Consider the following 19,802-nt stretch of genomic DNA (forward strand, 5'->3'; position numbering starts at 1 on the left):
GGGTTAGTAGGGAGTGGACACTACACTGGTAGGGGTTAATAGGGAGTGGACACTACACTGGTAGGGGTTAATAGGGAGTGGACACTACACTGGTAGGGGTTAGTAGGGAGTGGACACTCCACTGATAGGGGTTAGTAGGGAGAGGACACTACACTGGTAGGGGTTAGTAGGGAGTGGACACTACACTGGTAGGGGTTAGTAGGGAGTGGACACTACACTGGTAGGGGTTAGTAGGGAGTGGACACTACACTGGTAGGGGTTAGTAGGGAGTGGACACTACACTGGTAGGGGTTAGTAGGGAGTGGACACTACACTGGTAGGGGTTAGTAGGGAGTGGACACTACACTGGTAGGGGTTAGTAGGGAGAGGACACTACACTGGTAGGGGTTAGTAGGGAGTGGACACTACACTGGTAGGGGTTAGTAGGGAGTGGACACTACACTGGTAGGGGTTGGTAGGGAGTGGACACTACACTGGTAGGGGTTAGTAGGGAGTGGACACTACACTGGTAGGGGTTAGTAGGGAGTGGACACTACACTGGTAGGGGTTAGTAGGGAGTGGACACTACACTGGTAGGGGTTAGTAGGGAGTGGACACTACACTGGTAGGGGTTAGTAGGGAGTGGACACTACACTGGTAGGGGTTAGTAGGGAGTGGACACTACACTGGTAGGGGTTAGTAGGGAGTGGACACTACAATGACTGAATAAACAACCAGGGATACAGAGAAGGAGACCAGACATTACAACACACACTCCCTCCACACACACTGGGACATCTACCCTGTCCTGCGGGGCGGTCCGTGGTTGAAGGCTTGTTGGTTGCGTGGTACTGTTCCGTAGTGGATGGCCGGTCCCATGCCGTAGTCTGCCTCGTCATATCCCAGACTCCTCTGGTCATCCTCCAGACCGTACGGCTCTGGGACAAACCTCGGCATCCCAGACAGCTCCAACGCACTGCCCATACGACCCACCTGACCAATACAATATCATCACGTTAAAACACATTCTGCAGTGCTGACAGCTCCAACACACTGCCCATACGACCCACTTTATTTAACACACACGCCATACGACCCACCTGTGGCTGTGCTGCGTATGGGTCCAGCTGGTTCCTGCTGATGGCTCTGTATCCTGAGTCCAGGGTCCGGTACCCATCAGCTGGCCTGGAGGGGAGAAGTAGAGAGGAGGGGAGAAGTAGAGAGGAGAGGAGGGAGAAACGAGAGGATATACCCGTTGTCTCCCAACTCTACTTCTATGGATAAAGAGACAACAGATCCACCTGTCCTACCTGTAGCGGTCGTCCATGCGTGCTCCCCTGCTCAGGCTGGCGTAGGTCTCCCCTATGGAGGGAGGGCCCTGGCGGTAGTCCTCGTACCCCCCCGGGGGTCCGTAGTGGTAGTTTCGGGGCACGGTGTTGGTGGGGTAGTCCATGGGAGGACCTGGCTGTCTGTAGACCCGCTCCATGGGGGTGGTGTAACCCCCTACACCTGTCATAGACCCCCCTCCATCAAGGGAGAGGTTGTCAGACACAGAGGGGATGACTGTACGAGTCATGGTAGTCTTCACTACCTTCTTTACCTGGGGAGAGGGGGGAGGAGAAACAGATTCAACTAGGTTAGTGTCAGACACGGAGGAGAGGACCGTACGAGGAGTCAGGGGAGAGAGGTTAGTGTCAGACACGGAGGAGATAACCGTACGAGGAGTCAGGGGAGAGAGGGGTTAGTGTCAGACACGGAGGAGATGACCGTACGAGGAGTCAGGGGAGAGAGGGGTTAGTGTCAGACACGGAGGAGATAACCGTACGAGGAGTCAGGGGAGAGAGGGGTTAGTATCAGACACGGAGGAGATGACATGAGTCAGGGGAGAGAGGGGTTAGTGTCAGACACGGAGGAGATGACCGTACGAGGAGTCAGGGGAGAGAGGTTAGTGTCAGACACGGAGGAGATAACCGTACGAGGAGTCAGGGGAGAGAGGGGTTAGTGTCAGACACGGAGGAGATGACCGTACGAGGAGTCAGGGGAGAGAGGGGTTAGTGTCAGACACGGAGGAGATAACCGTACGAGGAGTCAGGGGAGAGAGGGGTTAGTGTCAGACACGGAGGAGATAACCGTACGAGGAGTCAGGGGAGAGAGGGGTTAGTGTCAGACACGGAGGAGATGACCGTACGAGGAGTCAGGGGAGAGAGGGGTTAGTGTCAGACACGGAGGAGGTGACCGTACGAGGAGTCAGGGGAGAGAGGGGTTAGTGTCAGACACGGAGGAGATAACCGTACGAGGAGTCAGGGGAGAGGGGTTAGTGTCAGACACGGAGGAGATGACCGTACGAGGAGTCAGGGGAGAGAGGGGTTAGTGTCAGACACGGAGGAGATAACCGTACGAGGAGTCAGGGGAGAGAGGGGTTAGTGTCAGACACGGAGGAGATAACCGTACGAGGAGTCAGGGGAGAGAGGGGTTAGTGTCAGACACGGAGGAGAGGACCGTACGAGGAGTCAGGGGAGAGAGGGGTTAGTGTCAGACACCGAGGAGATAACCGTACGAGGAGTCAGGGGAGAGGGGTTAGTGTCAGACACGGAGGAGATGACCGTACGAGGAGTCAGGGGAGAGAGGGGTTAGTGTCAGACACGGAGGAGATAACCGTACGAGGAGTCAGGGGAGAGAGGGGTTAGTGTCAGACACGGAGGAGATAACCGTACGAGGAGTCAGGGGAGAGAGGGGTTAGTGTCAGACACGGAGGAGATAACCGTACGAGGAGTCAGGGGAGAGAGGGGTTAGTGTCAGACACGGAGGAGATAACCGTACGAGGAGTCAGGGGAGAGAGGGGTTAGTGTCAGACACCGAGGAGATAACCGTACGAGGAGTCAGGGGAGAGAGGGGTTAGTGTCAGACACGGAGGAGGTGACATGAGTTAGGGGAGAGAGGTTAGTGTCAGACACGGAGGAGGTGACATGAGTCAGGGGAGAGAGAGGGTAAAGGTAGTACCGTAGTTTCTGTGCGGCGCGTGGTGCCATCTTCGCTGGTTTCCACGGAGATGACGGGGGGCACCTCGTGCGGGTCCTCCTCCACGGTAACCGTTTCCTGGACGACTTGACCAGGCTCCATCCTGTACTGAAGAACGGAGACAGACACCGTTACACCCACACACACACACAATATAAACACACACACACAGATAAATGCACACTCGCAAACTTAATTAACACAGGCAAACATGTCACACACACAGATACATAGACAGTCACACAACTGACAAAGAGGAAGACATATTCCGGTACACACACACACAGCTTACATGTGTCCCGTTGACGTATCCCTCGTTCAGTGTGAGCCTCTCTATGTCCGCATCACAAGAAACACGCCCATTCTGTAGAGCAGAGGGGAAGACAGGAGTTGTTTACACAAGAGAACAGAGTGTGTGTGTGTGTGTGTATGTGTGTCAACCGCAGGGCCAGTGGCCAGGGAGGAGCAGAGTTATTCCAAACATTCAGAGGAGCAGGTTAACGCAGGACACAGAGAGAATGTCATGACATCAGAGCCCCAGGCTCCTTTCACACACACAGGCACCACCACATCCCATTCAGTCAACCCCAGACAACAGGCACCACCACATCCCATTCATTCAACCCCAGACAACAGGCACCACCACATCCCATTCATTCAACCCCAGACAACAGGCACCACCACATCCCATTCAGTCAACAGGCACCACCACATCCCATTCAGTCAACCCCAGAGAACAGGCACCACCACATCCCATTCATTCAACCCCAGAGAACAGGCACCACCACATCCCATTCATTCAACCCCAGACAACAGGCACCACCACATCCCATTCATTCAACCCCAGACAACAGGCACCACCACATCCCATTCATTCAACCCCAGACAACAGGCACCACCACATCCCATTCATTCAACCCCAGACAACAGGCACCACCACATCCCATTCATTCAACCCCAGACAACAGGCACCACCACATCCCATTCATTCAACCCCAGACAACAGGCACCACCACATCCCATTCATTCAACCCCAGACAACAGGCACCACCACATCCCATTCAGTCAACAGGCACCACCACATCCCATTCAGTCAACCCCAGAGAACAGGCACCACCACATCCCATTCATTCAACCCCAGACAACAGGCACCACCACATCCCATTCATTCAACCCCAGACAACAGGCACCACCACATCCCATTCATTCAACCCCAGACAACAGGCACCACTACATCCCATTCATTCAACCCCAGACAACAGGCACCACCACATCCCATTCATTCAACCCCAGACAACAGGCACCACCACATCCCATTCATTCAACCCCAGACAACAGGCACCACCACATCCCATTCAGTCAACAGGCACCACCACATCCCATTCAGTCAACCCCAGAGAACAGGCACCACCACATCCCATTCATTCAACCCCAGAGAACAGGCACCACCACATCCCATTCATTCAACCCCAGACAACAGGCACCACCACATCCCATTCATTCAACCCCAGACAACAGGCACCACCACATCCCATTCATTCAACCCCAGACAACAGACACCACCACATCCCATTCATTCAACCCCAGACAACAGGCACCACCACATCCCATTCATTCAAACCCAGACAACAGGCACCACCACATCCCATTCATTCAACCCCAGACAACAGGCACCACCACATCCCAGTCAGTCAACCCCAGACAACAGGCACCACCACATCCCAGTCAGTCAACCCCAGACAACAGGCACCACCACATCCCATTCATTCAACCCCAGACAACAGGCACCACCACATCCCATTCATTCAACCCCAGACAACAGGCACCACCACATCCCAGTCAGTCAACCCCAGACAACAGGCACCACCACATCCCAGTCAGTCAACCCCAGACAACAGGCACCACCACATCCCATTCATTCAACCCCAGACAACAGGCAACACATCCCATTCAATCAACCCCAGACAACAGGCACCACCACATCCCATTCAATCAACCCCAGACATTAAGCAGAAATACAGTAAGTACAAAGTAGACAAACAATAAAACAATTGATGAAGCGAATGAAAAAAACAAATGAAGGACAGAATGGGTGAGACATGGAGGATGAGGAGAGACCGGTTCAGAGCATCACTGCTGCTGAGCCTCAGAGAGCAGGGTGTGTGAGAACCTGTCAGTGGGTTGTCAGTTGTCAGTTGGCTGTGTGTGTGTGTGTGTCTCAGTGGGGTTCTCAGTGTGTGTGTGTGTGTGTGTGCCTGTCAGCTCTGTAAACAGGGTGAAGACCAGGCACATTCCAACCCTGTCTGTTCTCCAGAGATACAACACTGACTGACCAGACCAACCCTGAGAGAGGAGACTACGTGTTTACCGTGTAGTGTGTTCATAAAATGCCTGAGGGTGGGAAAATGACACACCTCAGTGTGTTTGCTTACCAGACAGTGTGTGTGTGTGTGTGTGTGTGTGTGTGTGTGTGTGTGCTCGCAAGTAATCTAAAGCTATGCGGTCACTACGTCCAGACAGGGAAGCCTGACACAGTCAGACACTAAGCAGGAAGTGGACATGGTAAACAGTAACCTAGACCAGGTATTGGACAAAACCCACCCGGTTTATGAACCAAGCGGGCAGCAGTATACTATTTGTAAACAATAAAGTGTATTTTTCCTCCTCTGTTCTCCTTTCTGCTCAGTGTACACATGCTGCTCCTCCTTCAGAAAAGCACCAAAAATGACATTCAGTAGCTACTAGCAATGCTTGTATAACGTTGAGCTGGATTTGCCCGTCTTTGCAATTGTGTTCATTTTCACACGTTAGCATTTAGCTAACAGCTAACATCTGGTCAGTGTTGTATTCTCAGACTAAATACTGCAATTCTACTGTCTGAACGATCTGTAATATTCTGACCACCGGATCAGCCATGGACTGGGATCATTAACACTGAAAATACGGTATAATGTTTTATCACATATGAGCCTTAGGAATGTCTTCTAGCCAGGTTTATAATATGACATTTCTCTCTAGCCTATATGAGAATTTCACATGTCAACACCGAACGGCCACAAAAACAATTGTACCACAAGTCTGCTGCAATGTGTAACTGCAAAAACAACCAGATGTGGCAGCAGGCTACCTTCACATGACATGCACATCCACAGAGATGACCTGGGGGGGTACCAGGCTACCTTCACATGACATGCACATCCACAGAGATGACCTGGGGGTACCAGGCTACATTCACATGACATGCACATCCACAGAGATGACCTGGGGGTACCAGGCTACCTTCACATGACATGCACATCCACAGAGATGACCTGGGGGTACCAGGCTACCTTCACATGACATGCACATCCACAGAGATGACCTGGGGGTACCAGGCTACCTTCACATGACATGCACATCCACAGAGATGATCTGGGGGGTACCAGGCTACCTTCACATGACATGCACATCCACAGAGATGACCTGGGGGGTACCAGGCTACCTTCACATGACATGCACATCCACAGAGATGACCTGGGGGGTACCAGGCTACCTTCACATGACATGCACATCCACAGAGATGACCTGGGAGGTACCAGGCTACCTTCATATGACATGCACATCCACAGAGATGACCTGGGGGTACCAGGCTACCTTCACATGACATGCACATCCACAGAGATGACCTGGGGGTACCAGGCTACCTTCACATGACATGCACATCCACAGAGATGACCTGGGGGTACCAGGCTACCTTCACATGACATGCACATCCACAGAGATGACCTGGGGGTACCAGGCTACCTTCACATGACATGCACATCCACAGAGATGACCTGGGGGGGTACCAGGCTACCTTCACATGACATGCACATCCACAGAGATGACCTGGGGGGTACCAGGCTACCTTCACATGACATGCACATCCACAGAGATGACATGGGGGGTACCAGGCTACCTTCACATGACATGCACATCCACAGAGATGACCTGGGGGGGTACCAGGCTACCTTCACATGACATGCACATCCACAGAGATGACCTGGGGGATACCAGGCTACCTTCACATGACATGCACATCCACAGAGATGACCTGGGGGTACCAGGCTACGTTCACATGACATGCACATCCACAGAGTTGTAACCAATGATGGCTACAGGAAGGGTTGACCAATGATGGCTACAGGGAGGGTTGACCAATGATGGCTACAGGAAGGGTTGACCAATGATGGCTACAGGAAGGGTTGACCAATGATGGCTACAGGAAGGGTTGACCAATGATGGCTACAGGAAGGGTTGACCAATGATGGAACGAGACAGGACGACGGTTGGGGTGAGGCAATGGGTGATACCATGGGGGCTAGGATTGCACAATTCTGTGAACTTCATGCAAAATTCCAGGTTTTCCGGAAATCCTCCAATTTCCTGCTTATTCCCTCCTGGAAGATATCGGAATGTTGCAACCCTAACGGCAGCTATGGAGGTGACGGCATGGATAGTTACAAGGACGGTTGAATGGTGATGAAACGAGGACGAAGTGATGGAATGGGTGATACCATGATGGCTATGGGGGTGATGGATGATCCCATGAATGCTATGGGGGTGATGGGTGATCCCATGGGGGCGAGGGCTTTACCTGTAGATTGGGGGGAGGGCGTGGGAGGGTGCCTCCGCACCTCCTCTCCTCCTCCAGAGCACGAGTCAGACGCTCAAACTGACGCTCCTGCTCCCGCACGGAGGCCAGGAGAGAGGCTGCACTCTCACACTGCTCCATTCACACTGAGTAGAGAGGACAGGACAGGGTTCAACCACATAGCACCACACGGAGTAGAGGACAGGACAGGGTTCAACCACCTAGCACCACAGAGTAGAGGACAGGGTTCAACCACCTAGCACCACACTGAGTAGAGAGGACAGGGTTAAACCACCTAGCACCACACGGAGTAGAAGACAGGACAGGGTTCAACCACCTAGCACCACACTGAGTAGAGGGGACAGGACAGGGTTCAACCACCTAGCACCACACGGAGTAGAAGACAGGACAGGGTTCAACCACCTAGCACCACACTGAGTAGAGGGGACAGGACAGGGTTCAACCACCTAGCACCACACTGAGTAGAAGTTAGGACAGGGTTAAACCACCTAGCCCCACACTGAGTAGAGAGGACAGGGTTAAACCACCTAGCACCACACTGAGTAGAAGTTAGGACAGGGTTAAACCACCTAGCACCACACGGAGTAGAGGACAGGGTTAAATCACCTAGCACCACACAAAGAGGGAGGACAGAGTTAACCTGACACACACAGAATAAACCGTTTTTAAACCACATTCCATACTCCGTTATATTCACACACAGAGACACTGAGACAGAGAGACAGTTAACCCACAAACACACATTACAGTGATGCTGTACAGAGAAGCAGCAGGGCGACAGGATGCTAATCACCTCCACACTTAGAGATGAACAGCATGAGAGAGAGGGGAGGACGAGAAGGAGAGAGAGGGAGGATAGGAGGGAGGTTGAGGAGATACAGGAAAGGGAAGAAGAGGAGGAAGAGGGAGAAGCAGAAGGAAATAAGTTGAGTTACAATAGGAGTGTGATGACTGGGGGGGAGAATCACATGTTCTTAGGGAAGGGCTGTGGCAGGTGGTGCTCGTTAGCACCTCTCGTCTTCCACAGAGATAGGTGAGAGCGAGATAAAGAGAGGAGAGAATGAGAAACGGAGCGAGAGAGAGAGAGCACCACAGGTTCTAGAAGTCTATTTCTGGGCCCAGAGTTTACACCCATCAGCTCCTGGCTGAGCCCAAAACAGAACCAGAAACTAGAACGACAGTAAAAGACAGAACAGACCTTAAAGACACTGTGTTATATTCACAGTATGGAGGTTGAAATAACAGTGAAAATCATAATGCCCTTTTAGTGTAAGAGCTGTTAGAAAAGACTGCCTGGAACTTCAGCCTGTTTTGGTGGGATGGAGTTTGTTAATAGACCAATAAAAAAAACTCATTTTGAGTTTCCCCACTCAGACCACTCCCAGGCAGCCCCACTCCCAGGCAGCCCCACTCCCAGGCAGCCCCACTCCCAGTCAGCCCCACTCCCAGTCAGCCCCACTCAGACCACTCCCAGGCAGCCCCACTCCCAGGCAGCCCCACTCCCAGGCAGCCCCACTCCCAGGCAGCCCCACTCCCAGGCAGCCCCACTCCCAGGCAGCCCCACTCCCAGGCAGCCCCACTCAGACCACTCCCAGGCAGCCCCACTCCCAGGCAGCCCTAGCTACATTCTTGCTTGAGAAATTACTCTTCGCTAACAAGCTATTTTTTTTGTGTTTGACCATTTCAATGGAAAATAATCACAGCAAGGTACTTAATTGTTACCCACAAATGATTTAATATTGAGAAAAACAGCTGCATTGGACCTTTAAACAACATGTCGAGGAACCAAACGTAGCTAGAGGATTCAGAACAGGAAACTTACTGAACCAAACGTAGCTAGAGGATTCAGAACAGGAAACTTACTGAACCAAACATAGCTAGAGGATTCAGAACAGGAAACTTGGCCTAACTGAACCAAACAAAAAACGACAGAGATGAACTTCCTGGTCAAGTCTTGGGAAAATCTAAAAAAATAATAATAATTAAAAAGGAAAAGGAATGGGGGTCTGAAATAATTTCACTACTCAAATAGTATCATGAATCTGTCAGATATCCGGATAGTCAAAATACCTATTTTTAACCTGAGCTCTTCTGCACGAGGGAGGCTGGCACGCTATTGCTGCCGCTGCGGATGGGCCGGTTAGTAACGTATGAGAAGGGAGCGAGCAGACGGAGGAAGAGGAGAGACCAAGGCAACTCAGCTACAGCCAAGACGAGCCAACTGGTAGCAGTCACAATGTTATTCATCATCATACAACGTATCATCATAGAAGTCCCTGTCTTGGATAGAGTAGCCTAGAGAAGAGCCAGCTTTACACTGTCTTGGATAGAGTAGCCTAGAGAAGAGCCAGCTTTACACTGTCTTGGATAGAGTAGCCTAGAGAAGAGCCAGCTTTACACTGTCTTGGATAGAGTAGCCTAGAGAAGAGCCAGCTTTACACCGTCTTGGATAGAGTAGCCTCGAGAAGAGCCAGCTTTACACTGTCTTGGATAGAGTAGCCTCGAGAAGAGCCAGCTTTACACTGTCTTGGATAGAGTAGCCTCGAGAAGAGCCAGCTTTACACCGTCTTGGATAGAGTAGCCTCGAGAAGAGCCAGCTTTACACTGTCTTGGATAGAGTAGCCTCGAGAAGAGCCAGCTTTACACTGTCTTGGATAGAGTAGCCTCGAGAAGAGCCAGCTTTGCACTGTCTTGGATAGAGTAGCCTCGAGAAGAGCCAGCTTTACACTGTCTTGGATAGAGTAGCCTCGAGAAGAGCCAGCTTTACACTGTCTTGGATAGAGTAGCCTAGAGAAGAGCCAGCTTTACACTGTCTTGGATAGAGTAGCCTCGAGAAGAGCCAGCTTTACACTGTCTTGGATAGAGTAGCCTCGAGAAGAGCCAGCTTTACACTGTCTTGGATAGAGTAGCCTCGAGAAGAGCCAGCTTTACACCGTCTTGGATAGAGTAGCCTCGAGAAGAGCCAGCTTTACACTGTCTTGGATAGAGTAGCCTCGAGAAGAGCCAGCTTTACACTGTCTTGGATAGAGTAGCCTAGAGAAGAGCCAGCTTTACACTGTCTTGGATAGAGTAGCCTAGAGAAGAGCCAGCTTTACGCTGTCTTGGATAGAGTAGCCTAGAGAAGAGCCAGCTTTACACTGTCTTGGATAGAGTAGCCTAGAGAAGAGCCAGCTTTACGCTGTCTTGGATAGAGTAGCCTCGAGAAGAGCCAGCTTTACACTGTCTTGGATAGAGTAGCCTAGAGAAGAGCCAGCTTTACACTGTCTTGGATAGAGTAGCCTCGAGAAGAGCCAGCTTTGCACCGACTATACAAAACATTAGGAACACATAGAGTTGAACCCCCCCCCCCCACCACATACACAATCCATGTCTCAAGGCTTCTTTAACCTGTCTCCTCCCCTTCATCTACACTGACTGTATCAGATTTAACAAGTGACATCAATAAGGGGATCATCACTTTCACCTGGATTCACCTGGTCAGTTTGTCATGGAAAGAGGTGTTCTTAATGTTTGGTACGCTCGGTGTAGACAGCTAGGATAATGCTGCGGCCACATGCTGCACTTTCCCCCCAAACCCCATTCAGATAAAACAGCCTACCTGCTGGTTGCCGGTCGTAGCTTTCTCCCTCTCATTTGGCCAACTTTTAAATTGGGTCATTTTATTCCATCTAGCGTTGCATTAGTGAATTTTCGTTCCACATTGAGCCTCTTTGATTGGCCAACACAAACAACAAGCTACACAGTGAAGGCTACCGGTCAACTACCAGTCTGTGGCGTCATAAAAACTACCCCAAAAAAGTTTGTTTAATTAAACTAAGAATTTGAAATGTCATGGTATATTCTTGTATGTAACAATGTCACATGGATGTTAAAATGTAAATCAGAAAATGTTTTTGTTCATGTTAAAATAGCCCCCTCCAAAAAACTCAAAATGTCATACTCACAAAAGTATTTCAATCTTAACGTCCGTTTGGCTATTGGAATAACCGTTCACATACCTAGTTCAAAACATAACCACATTAGCCTACATGGAATCAGATCCTTGTTGAGCTGTAGTCATACCGGAGGACCAGCCATCCAAATCATTTCCCCCCTTCAAACCTGTCTCCAGTCAGCCACTGGCCGTATTCATTACTGTACAGTAGCAACCCCCCACCCAGTCTGCAGCTGTCTGTGGTGAGTGGATGAACAAAGAGAAGTGTATTACAGTAGGTCTGGTATCTGGTCATGGTGACATGAGCTTTATCCTTGAAAACTAAAAACAGAACATCAAGTTTCAGTGAACTTGCTTAATCTCTTCACCCTCCCCTTCTCTTTCCGCTTGACACAAACTGTCTCTCCCCCCCTCTCTCTCTCTCCCTCTCACACACACCTCCGTCACACATTCCAACGGGAGTTCTGGCATGTCACATCCTGCCTCAGCTGTTCAGGTTGTGTTTGTGGCTAATCCTTCACTTTTTTCATTTATCCACTCATCTGTCCCTCTCTCTCTTTCTACCTCTCCCTCTCAGCCCTGGAGTGGTTACAAGGGCAAGGGGCCTTTCTTTCCATTCCTCTAATGATTTCACATCTCTAATCAAATGTTATTAGTCACGTACACATGTTTTGCTGATGTTATCGAGGGTGCAGCGAAATGCTTATCACCGACAGTGCAATAATACAGAACAAAACGCACTAATCCAAACAATAAGAAATATAAGAACTAGAAAGAATGATAAAAGTTGGCCTCATTTATCAGCAAACATATTTTCCAGGTACCTCTAAAGCAGCCTAACGCATTTTAAATTGGGCTCATGGGTTTACACTGACAGGGACAAAACACACTTCACAAGACAGGTTCAGATGGGAAGCCGGGTAGCCTTGTACCACATACAGGCCTCAGATGTCCCAGTGGCATCGACGACCCCCTGGTGTGGCCGCAACGCCAGCCGGGTAGCCTTGTACCACATACAGGCCTCAGATGTCCCAGGGGCATCGACGACCCCCTGGTGTGGCCGCAACGCCCCCGAAAATCCACGCCTTGCAGCCAGTGTCCGTTGTGCCCTTGAGCTGAATATAATCATTATAATTCCCTTCTCCCGGCTGCCAGCCACCGTGCTCCAAAGCACCTCTCACTCACATGGCTCTCTCAGATATCTCAATTGTTATTAGCCAACGCCAGTCTCGTGACGGGGTCCTTCTCCCAGACATCTCAGCTCTGAAGTAGGCTGGGAGTGAAGAAGGACATGTCAGGGATGCTACGGTGTTCCTCCTCCTTCTCCCAGGCATCTCAGCTCTGAAGTAGGCTGGGAGTGAAGAAGGACACATCAGGGATGCTACGGTGTTCCTCCTTCTTCTCACAGGCATCTCAGCTCTGAAGTAGGCTAGGAGTGAAGGAGGACACATCAGGGATGCCACGTTGTTCCTCCTCCTCCTTCTCCCATTCTGAGGATGTAGAACCACTGTCCACATTCACTTTCATCAGACATCAAGATGAGTAACAAACAGCAAAAGCACTAGCCTGTCAATTTACTATCCCCCATAGTCCAAAAAGTTGACCTATTCTATTGGTCATATTGGGATATTTATTTCTCGCACAGAATGACAGACAGATAGCCTAATAAGTTATTTACTCACATTATACGTTCCAAATTCCAATTAGTGGGAAAACACCGTTCTCCAAAGCACACCGAATAGTTTGACAGAGATGAAAATATCCTTTAAAAATTAAGAGGGAAGATCTAAAGATGCAACAGTTAGCATTGTTTGTTAAAAAGATTGGCTGCTGGATAATGAAAGTTGAGAACATGAGAAATACTAATATCACATGTACAGAAGTATTCAGAACCTTTAATCCATACTTATAGTTACAGCACCTTTGGCAGTGATTACAGCATTGAGTTTTCTTGGGTAGGACGCCTCAAGCTTAGCACACCTGTATTTGGGGAATTTCTCCCATTCTTCTCTGCAGATACTCAAGCTCTGTCAGGGTGGATGGGGAGCATTGCGGCACAGCTTTTTTCAGGTCTCTTCAGACATTTTCGATCAGATTCATGTCTGGGCCACTTCACAACATTGCTGCATAAATATTGACTCCAGAGATGTTTGATCAGGTTCAAGTCCAGGCTCTGGCTGGGCCACTCAGGGACATTCAAAGACTTGTCCCTAAGCCACTCCTGCGTCGTCTTGGCTGTGTGCTTAGAGTTGTTGTACTGTTGGAAGGTGAACCTTCACCCCAGGCTGAGGTCCTGAGCGCTCTGGAGCAGGTTTTCATCAAGGATCTCTGTACTTTGCTCCGTTCAGGTTTCCCTCGATCCTGACTAGTCTCCGTGCTGCTGAAAAACATCCCCACAGCATGATGATGCCACCGCCATGCTTCATCATAGGGATGGTACCAGGTTTCCTCCAGAAGTGACGCTTGGCATTCAGGTCAAAGAGTTGGAATCTTGGTTTCATCAGACCAGAGAATCTTGTTTCTCATGGTCTGAGAAACGCCAAGCAGGCTGTCATGTGCCTTTTACTGAGGAGTGGCTTCCGTCTGGCCACTCTACCATAGAGGCCTGACTGGTGGAGTGCTGTAGAGATGGTTGTCCTTCTGGAAGGTTTTCCCATCTGCACAGAGGAACTCTGGAGCTCTGTCAGAGTGACCATCAGGTTCTTGGTCACCTTGCTGACCAAGGCCATTCTCCCCTAATTGTTCAGTTTGGCTGGGTGTCCAACTGAAGGAAGAGTCTTGGTGGTTCCAAACTTCTTCCATTTAAGAATGATGGAGGCCAATATGTTCTTGGGGACCTCCAATGCTGCAGAAATGTTTTGGTACCCTTCCCCCAGATCTGTGCCTCGAGACAATCCTGTTGTCTCTGCGCTCTATGGACAATTCCTTTGACTTCCATGGGTTGGTTTTTGCTCTGACATGCACTGTCAACTATCGGACCTTATATAGACAGGTGTGTGCCTTTCCAAATCATGTCCAATCAATTGAATTTACCACAAGTGGACTCCAATCACGTTGAAGAAACATCTCAAGGATGATCAATGGAAACAGGATACACCTGAGCTCAATTTCAAGTCTCAGAGCAAAGGGTCTGAATACTTATGTAAATAATGTATTTCTGTATTATATATTTTGTTGTTGTTGCAAAACTGTCTAAAAACCAGTTTTCACTTTGTCATTATGGGGTATTGTGTGTAGGTTGCTGAGGAATGTTTTTATTTAATACCTTTTAGAATAAGGCTGTAACGTAACAACGTGTGTGTGTATGTATGTAGAGTGAACAAAAACGCAACATAAAATGTTGGTCCCATGTTTCATAAGCTGAAATAAAAAGACAACAGAAATCTTCCGTAAGCACAAAAAGCTTATTTCTCAAAAGAAATGTACATCTCTGTTTGTGAACATTTCTCCTTTGCCAAAATAATCCATCCACCTGACAGGTGTCGCATATCAAGAAGCTGATTAAACAGCATGATCATTACAGAGGTGAACCTTGTGCTGGGGGCACTAAAAGGCCGCTAAAATGTGCAGTTTTGTCACAACACATTGCCACAGATGTCTCAGGTTTTGAGGGAGTGTGCAATTGGCATGCAAACTGCAGGATTGTCCATCAGAGCTGTTTCCAGAGAATGTAATGTTCATGACACAAACTATTTGCACCCCGCTTGTTGGAGGAGAGAAAATGTTGCTGGTTTAAAAGCTTATTTTCTGCAATTATTCACATTTTGTCATTGGGTGCAGAGAACATTGTTATATAGCTCATTTTCTTGCAATTTTATACATTTTGCCATGTCTAATGTCTATTCATGTGATATTTGAGTGACTCAAAAATCTATGTGCTAAAAAACAGATGACATGGACTAGTTATAAATAGCTCTTTGAGGTATGCAATGACTGACATGACCTGATGATGTACTACCCAATATCGAAATTTCACCTTGTGCATTCTACTATTACAACTTTTAAGAGTAAGTTGGAAGCCTGACTGAGTTTCTTTAAAAAAAACACTGCCCTGGCAGATGGCCTTGGTGCCCTGGCAGAGTGAACACCTTTTGAAGCCAAATGGGCATGCCCCTAAAATCATGTGCCAGATTTCTAGGATTCTAGGGCTGCGTTCAGACAGGCAGACCAATTCTGATGTTTTTCCCACTAATTGGTCTTTTGACCAATCACATCCGATCATTTCAGAGCTGATCTGATTGGTCAAAGGAACAATTATTGGAGAAAAAAAATCAGAATTGGGCTGCCTGCCTAAACACAGCCTTAGACTGTGTTGTGAGACACAGAGACAGCAGCTGTTCAGAGACCGGAGGTGAGACACCAGTGATATGAGGCTCTGTCATCCTCAATGTGCTGCATGTAATTTTGACCTCACTCAGCATGCCAGGTAGGGTTCTAGGATATTTCTATCAGCTGTTGAAAGAGACTGAAGGTGACCAGTTGGCTAGGATTCGAGGTTCTTTCTAGACTATCAGCTGTTGAAAGACTGAAGGTGACACCAGTAATCAGTTGACTAGGATTCTAGGTTCTTTGTAGAGTGTATTCTAAGACACACACGACAGCTATTGAAACAGACAGCAGTGATATTAGGCTCAGTCACCCTAAAGGCTGTTGAATGAGACAGCAGAGATATCACGCTGAGTCAACCTAAAGATTTGCTTGCCGCCATGTATGGCTGTACTGTGGTGTTGTGTTTCTGTGTTATATTACGTTACTTACAGGCTGTGGAAATCATTGCCCATTTCAAGGAGAACAAAGTATCTAGCCTAGGCTGTATGCATATATGGAGATCTCTGAGCATAAGGCTTCATCACCATAATGCTGATGTTTCTAACAAGTCCAGTGCAGGCCTTAAGTGCAGGTGAGGCCATCGTTAGCCCCTCCATTATTAAAGCAGTTAGCCCAGTGGTGAATCCTGTGTGTCCACTGATGGGATAGCATGGGTATTAGACAGCGAAGCCATTTACTGCTCCCGACCCTACACAGTTCTCACACACAAAACTAACCCACCAATGTGCATGATGCATTCTCAGTCAACACATGCATGTAGGATTGTAGGTAAATACCACTAACTGCTCTAGATCAATGCCAGCAGCATACCACCCTGTATCCCAATGCTGGCTTGCCCCTGAAGCTAAGCAGGGTTAGTCCTGGTCAGTCCCTGGATGGGAGACAAGATGCTGTTGGAAGTGGTGTTGGAGGGCCAGTAGGAGGCACTCTTTCCTCTGGTCTAAAATAAAATATCCCAATTCCCCAGGGCAGTGATTGGGGACATTGCCCTGTGTAGGGTGCAGGCTTGTGGACGGGACGTTAAACGTGTGTCCTGACTCTCTGTGGTCACTAAAGATCTCATGGCAATTGTCGTAAGGGGTGTTAACCCCAGTGTCCTGGCTAAATTCCAAATCTGAACCCTCATACCATCACTGCCACCTAATAATCCCCAGCTTCCAATTGGCTTATTCACCCTCTCTCCAGGCTGTTGCTGTAAATTAGAGCATGTTGTCAGTCAACTTACCTGGTAAAATATGAGTAAAAAAATATATAAAAAATAAACCACATCTGAAAAAAATATTATAAAAAACATTTTCTAAAAATGTTTTTTTTAAAGTCTCAGCGTGACTAGTTAAATCTCCAGATACAGAAGTAATCTCAATCAGTAGCAGTTAGCTTCCACTGACATGAGGCCTGATCAGTATGTTTCCATACTACATGGAAATAATAGTCTTATAGTGATTAGGTAGTAATATGCAAGGACCACACTAGAGGTCGACCGATTATGATTTTTCAACTCCGATACTGGTACCGATTATTGGAGGACCAAAAAGGCCGATACCGATTAATCAGACGATTTTTATTTATTTATTTGTAAAAATGACAAGTACAACAATACTGAATGAACACTTATTTTAACTTAATATAATACATCAATAAAATAAATTTTGCCTCAAATAAATAATGAAACATGTTCAATTTGGTTTAAATAATGCAAAAACAAAGTGTTGGAGAAGAAAGTAAAAGTGCAATATGTGCCATGTTAAGAAAGCTAACGTTTCAGTTCCTTGCTCAGAACATGAGAACATATGAAAGCTGGTGGTTCCTTTTAACATGAGTCTTCAACATTCCCAGGTATGAAGTTTTAGGTTGTAGTTGTTATAGGACTATTTACCGCTATACCATTTGTCTTTCCTTAACCTTTGACTATTAGATGTTCTTATAGGCACTTTAGTATTGCCAGTGTAACAGTATAGCTTCCGTCCCTCTCCTCGCTCCTCCCTGGGCTCGAACCAGCAACACAACGACAACAGCCACCATCGAAGCAGCGTTACCCATGCAGAGCAAGGGAAACAACCACCCCAAGGCTCAGAGCGAGTGACGTTTGAAATGCTATCAGCGCATGCTAACTAGCTAGCCATTTCACTTCGGTTACACCAGCCTCATCTCAGGAGTTGATAGGCTTGAAGTCCTAAACAGCGCAATGCTTGACGCACAACGAAGAGCTGCTGGCAAAACACATGAAAGTCCTGTTTAATTAATGTTTCCGCGCCTGCTTCTGCCTACCACCGCTCAGTCAGATACTTAGATGCTTGTATGCTCAGTCAGATTATATGCAACGCAGGACACGCTAGATAATATCTAGTAATATCATCAACCATGTGTAGTTAACTAGTGATTATGATTGATTGTTTTTTATAAGATAAGTTTAATGCTAGCTAGCAACTTACCCTGGCTTACTGCATTCGCGTAACAGGCAGTCTCCTTGTGGAGTGCAACGAGAGAGGCAGGTCGTTATTGCGTTGGACTAGTTAACTGTAAGGTTGCCAGATTGGATCCCCCGAGCTGACAAGGTGGAAATCTGTCGTTCTGCCCCTGAACGAGGCAGTTAACCCACTGTTCCTAGGTCGTCATTGAAAATAAGAATGTGTTCTTAACTGACTTGCCTAGTTAAATAAAAAGGTCTAAAAATAATAATAATTTTTTAAGCGTCAAATCAGCGCCCAAAAATACAGATTTCCAATTGTTATGAAAACTTGAAATCGGCCCTAATTAAATCGGCCACTCCGATTAATCGGCCGACCTCTAGACCACACACAAACTTGATTCCCCAGTGTTTTACTGAGTGTCATCGCTGCTGTGTGGTAAAGTCTTGTTGTGGTCTGGTCCCTGTACTGGTGCTCCTGACTCAGACACATTTGAATGGCTGACGACAGAGACGGGCAGTTGGTGTGTGTGTTTTAACCTTGGCCTCAGTCCAAACACCACCAGTGCCAGTCCTAGACTTCCGCCTATGTAACACTCCCCGCAGGCAAACTAAATACTAGCCAGAGTATGGTGGCCTCTGACACAGACACACAGTAGAGGCACATTGAGCAGTGCAAGACAGAGTTTCCAAGTAACAGTAAAACGTTAGCCATGTTAATTCTTTGACTGGGGAAAAGGGAGTCATATACACAGCAGTGTGATGTCATGCTCAATCAAATATATGGAGGGAAGAGAATGTGAAATGGCCACACCCGTTGTTTACATACAGGTAGAGTGGAGTCATGCACAACCAGTAAAGGTGACCAGGAAATGAAATGGCTGACATGTTCACTCTGAAAACCACTGGCAAATTATTGTATTTTTTTAACACCAAGTTAACAGATCAAATAAACACATCTCAGGTGTAGCACCAAACCTAGGAAGGTGCAAATACAGTAAAAGCAGAGGTCCGTGTGTCTGGGCCACACCCATAGCGTGACTTGAAAGGCTGTCATTAAAGAGGATCATAAATGATACTCCTGGCATAAAAATCACCGCCTGTGTGCTGGAGCTAGGCTACTACATTGCTAGGCTACAACTCTCAAGTCACTTTGAAATAACTTCCAGTATGAACTCAACGACAGAGTCATCTCACAAATTACATTTGAGGGTAAAAATGAGAAGTGTTCAATTTGGCGAAGGAGTGAAGTAACCTACTACTACTGAAAAGAGAGCATGTACTAACACGTTCCCTCTCCTTCTCCCAAATTTCAACTGGTCAATGTTGACGAATGTCAAACATTTGGCTGTGTTGCGTTGGAACCCCCCAGCTGACAGCTAAGATAGTTTGACATGTGTATTTGTACGGTGCTCTTTTTGATCAATAGATACTGGTGGTGAGGAGCGACAAACCATGGAACTGTAGCATACAATATAAATTGAAATAGTGTGAACTGAGAA

General features: G+C 47.9%; 1 protein-coding gene across 6 annotated transcripts in view; it reads right to left on the reverse strand.

The window, feature by feature from the left end:
- The window catches only part of LOC110497211 (catenin delta-1), a 61,448-nt gene that overhangs the window by 39,905 nt on the left and 1,741 nt on the right, over positions 1–19,802 (reverse strand). For 5 of the 6 annotated variants that reach the window (XM_036954139.1, XM_036954138.1, XM_036954140.1 and 2 more), the window contains exons 2-7: positions 7,613–7,755; positions 3,290–3,361; positions 2,980–3,105; positions 1,290–1,579; positions 1,080–1,164; positions 782–972 (exon numbers count right to left, since the gene is read on the reverse strand). In XM_036954139.1, coding sequence (XP_036810034.1) covers positions 782–972; positions 1,080–1,164; positions 1,290–1,579; positions 2,980–3,105; positions 3,290–3,361; positions 7,613–7,750 — 902 coding nt within the window. In that variant the 5' untranslated portion in view covers positions 7,751–7,755. The remainder of the gene's footprint in view (positions 1–781; positions 973–1,079; positions 1,165–1,289; positions 1,580–2,979; positions 3,106–3,289; positions 3,362–7,612; positions 7,756–19,802) is intronic. The other variant, XM_036954144.1, reaches the window with a different exon arrangement.

The sequence above is a fragment of the Oncorhynchus mykiss genome, chromosome 19 (assembly GCF_013265735.2).
Source record: "Oncorhynchus mykiss isolate Arlee chromosome 19, USDA_OmykA_1.1, whole genome shotgun sequence".
Lineage (NCBI taxonomy): Eukaryota > Metazoa > Chordata > Actinopteri > Salmoniformes > Salmonidae > Oncorhynchus > Oncorhynchus mykiss.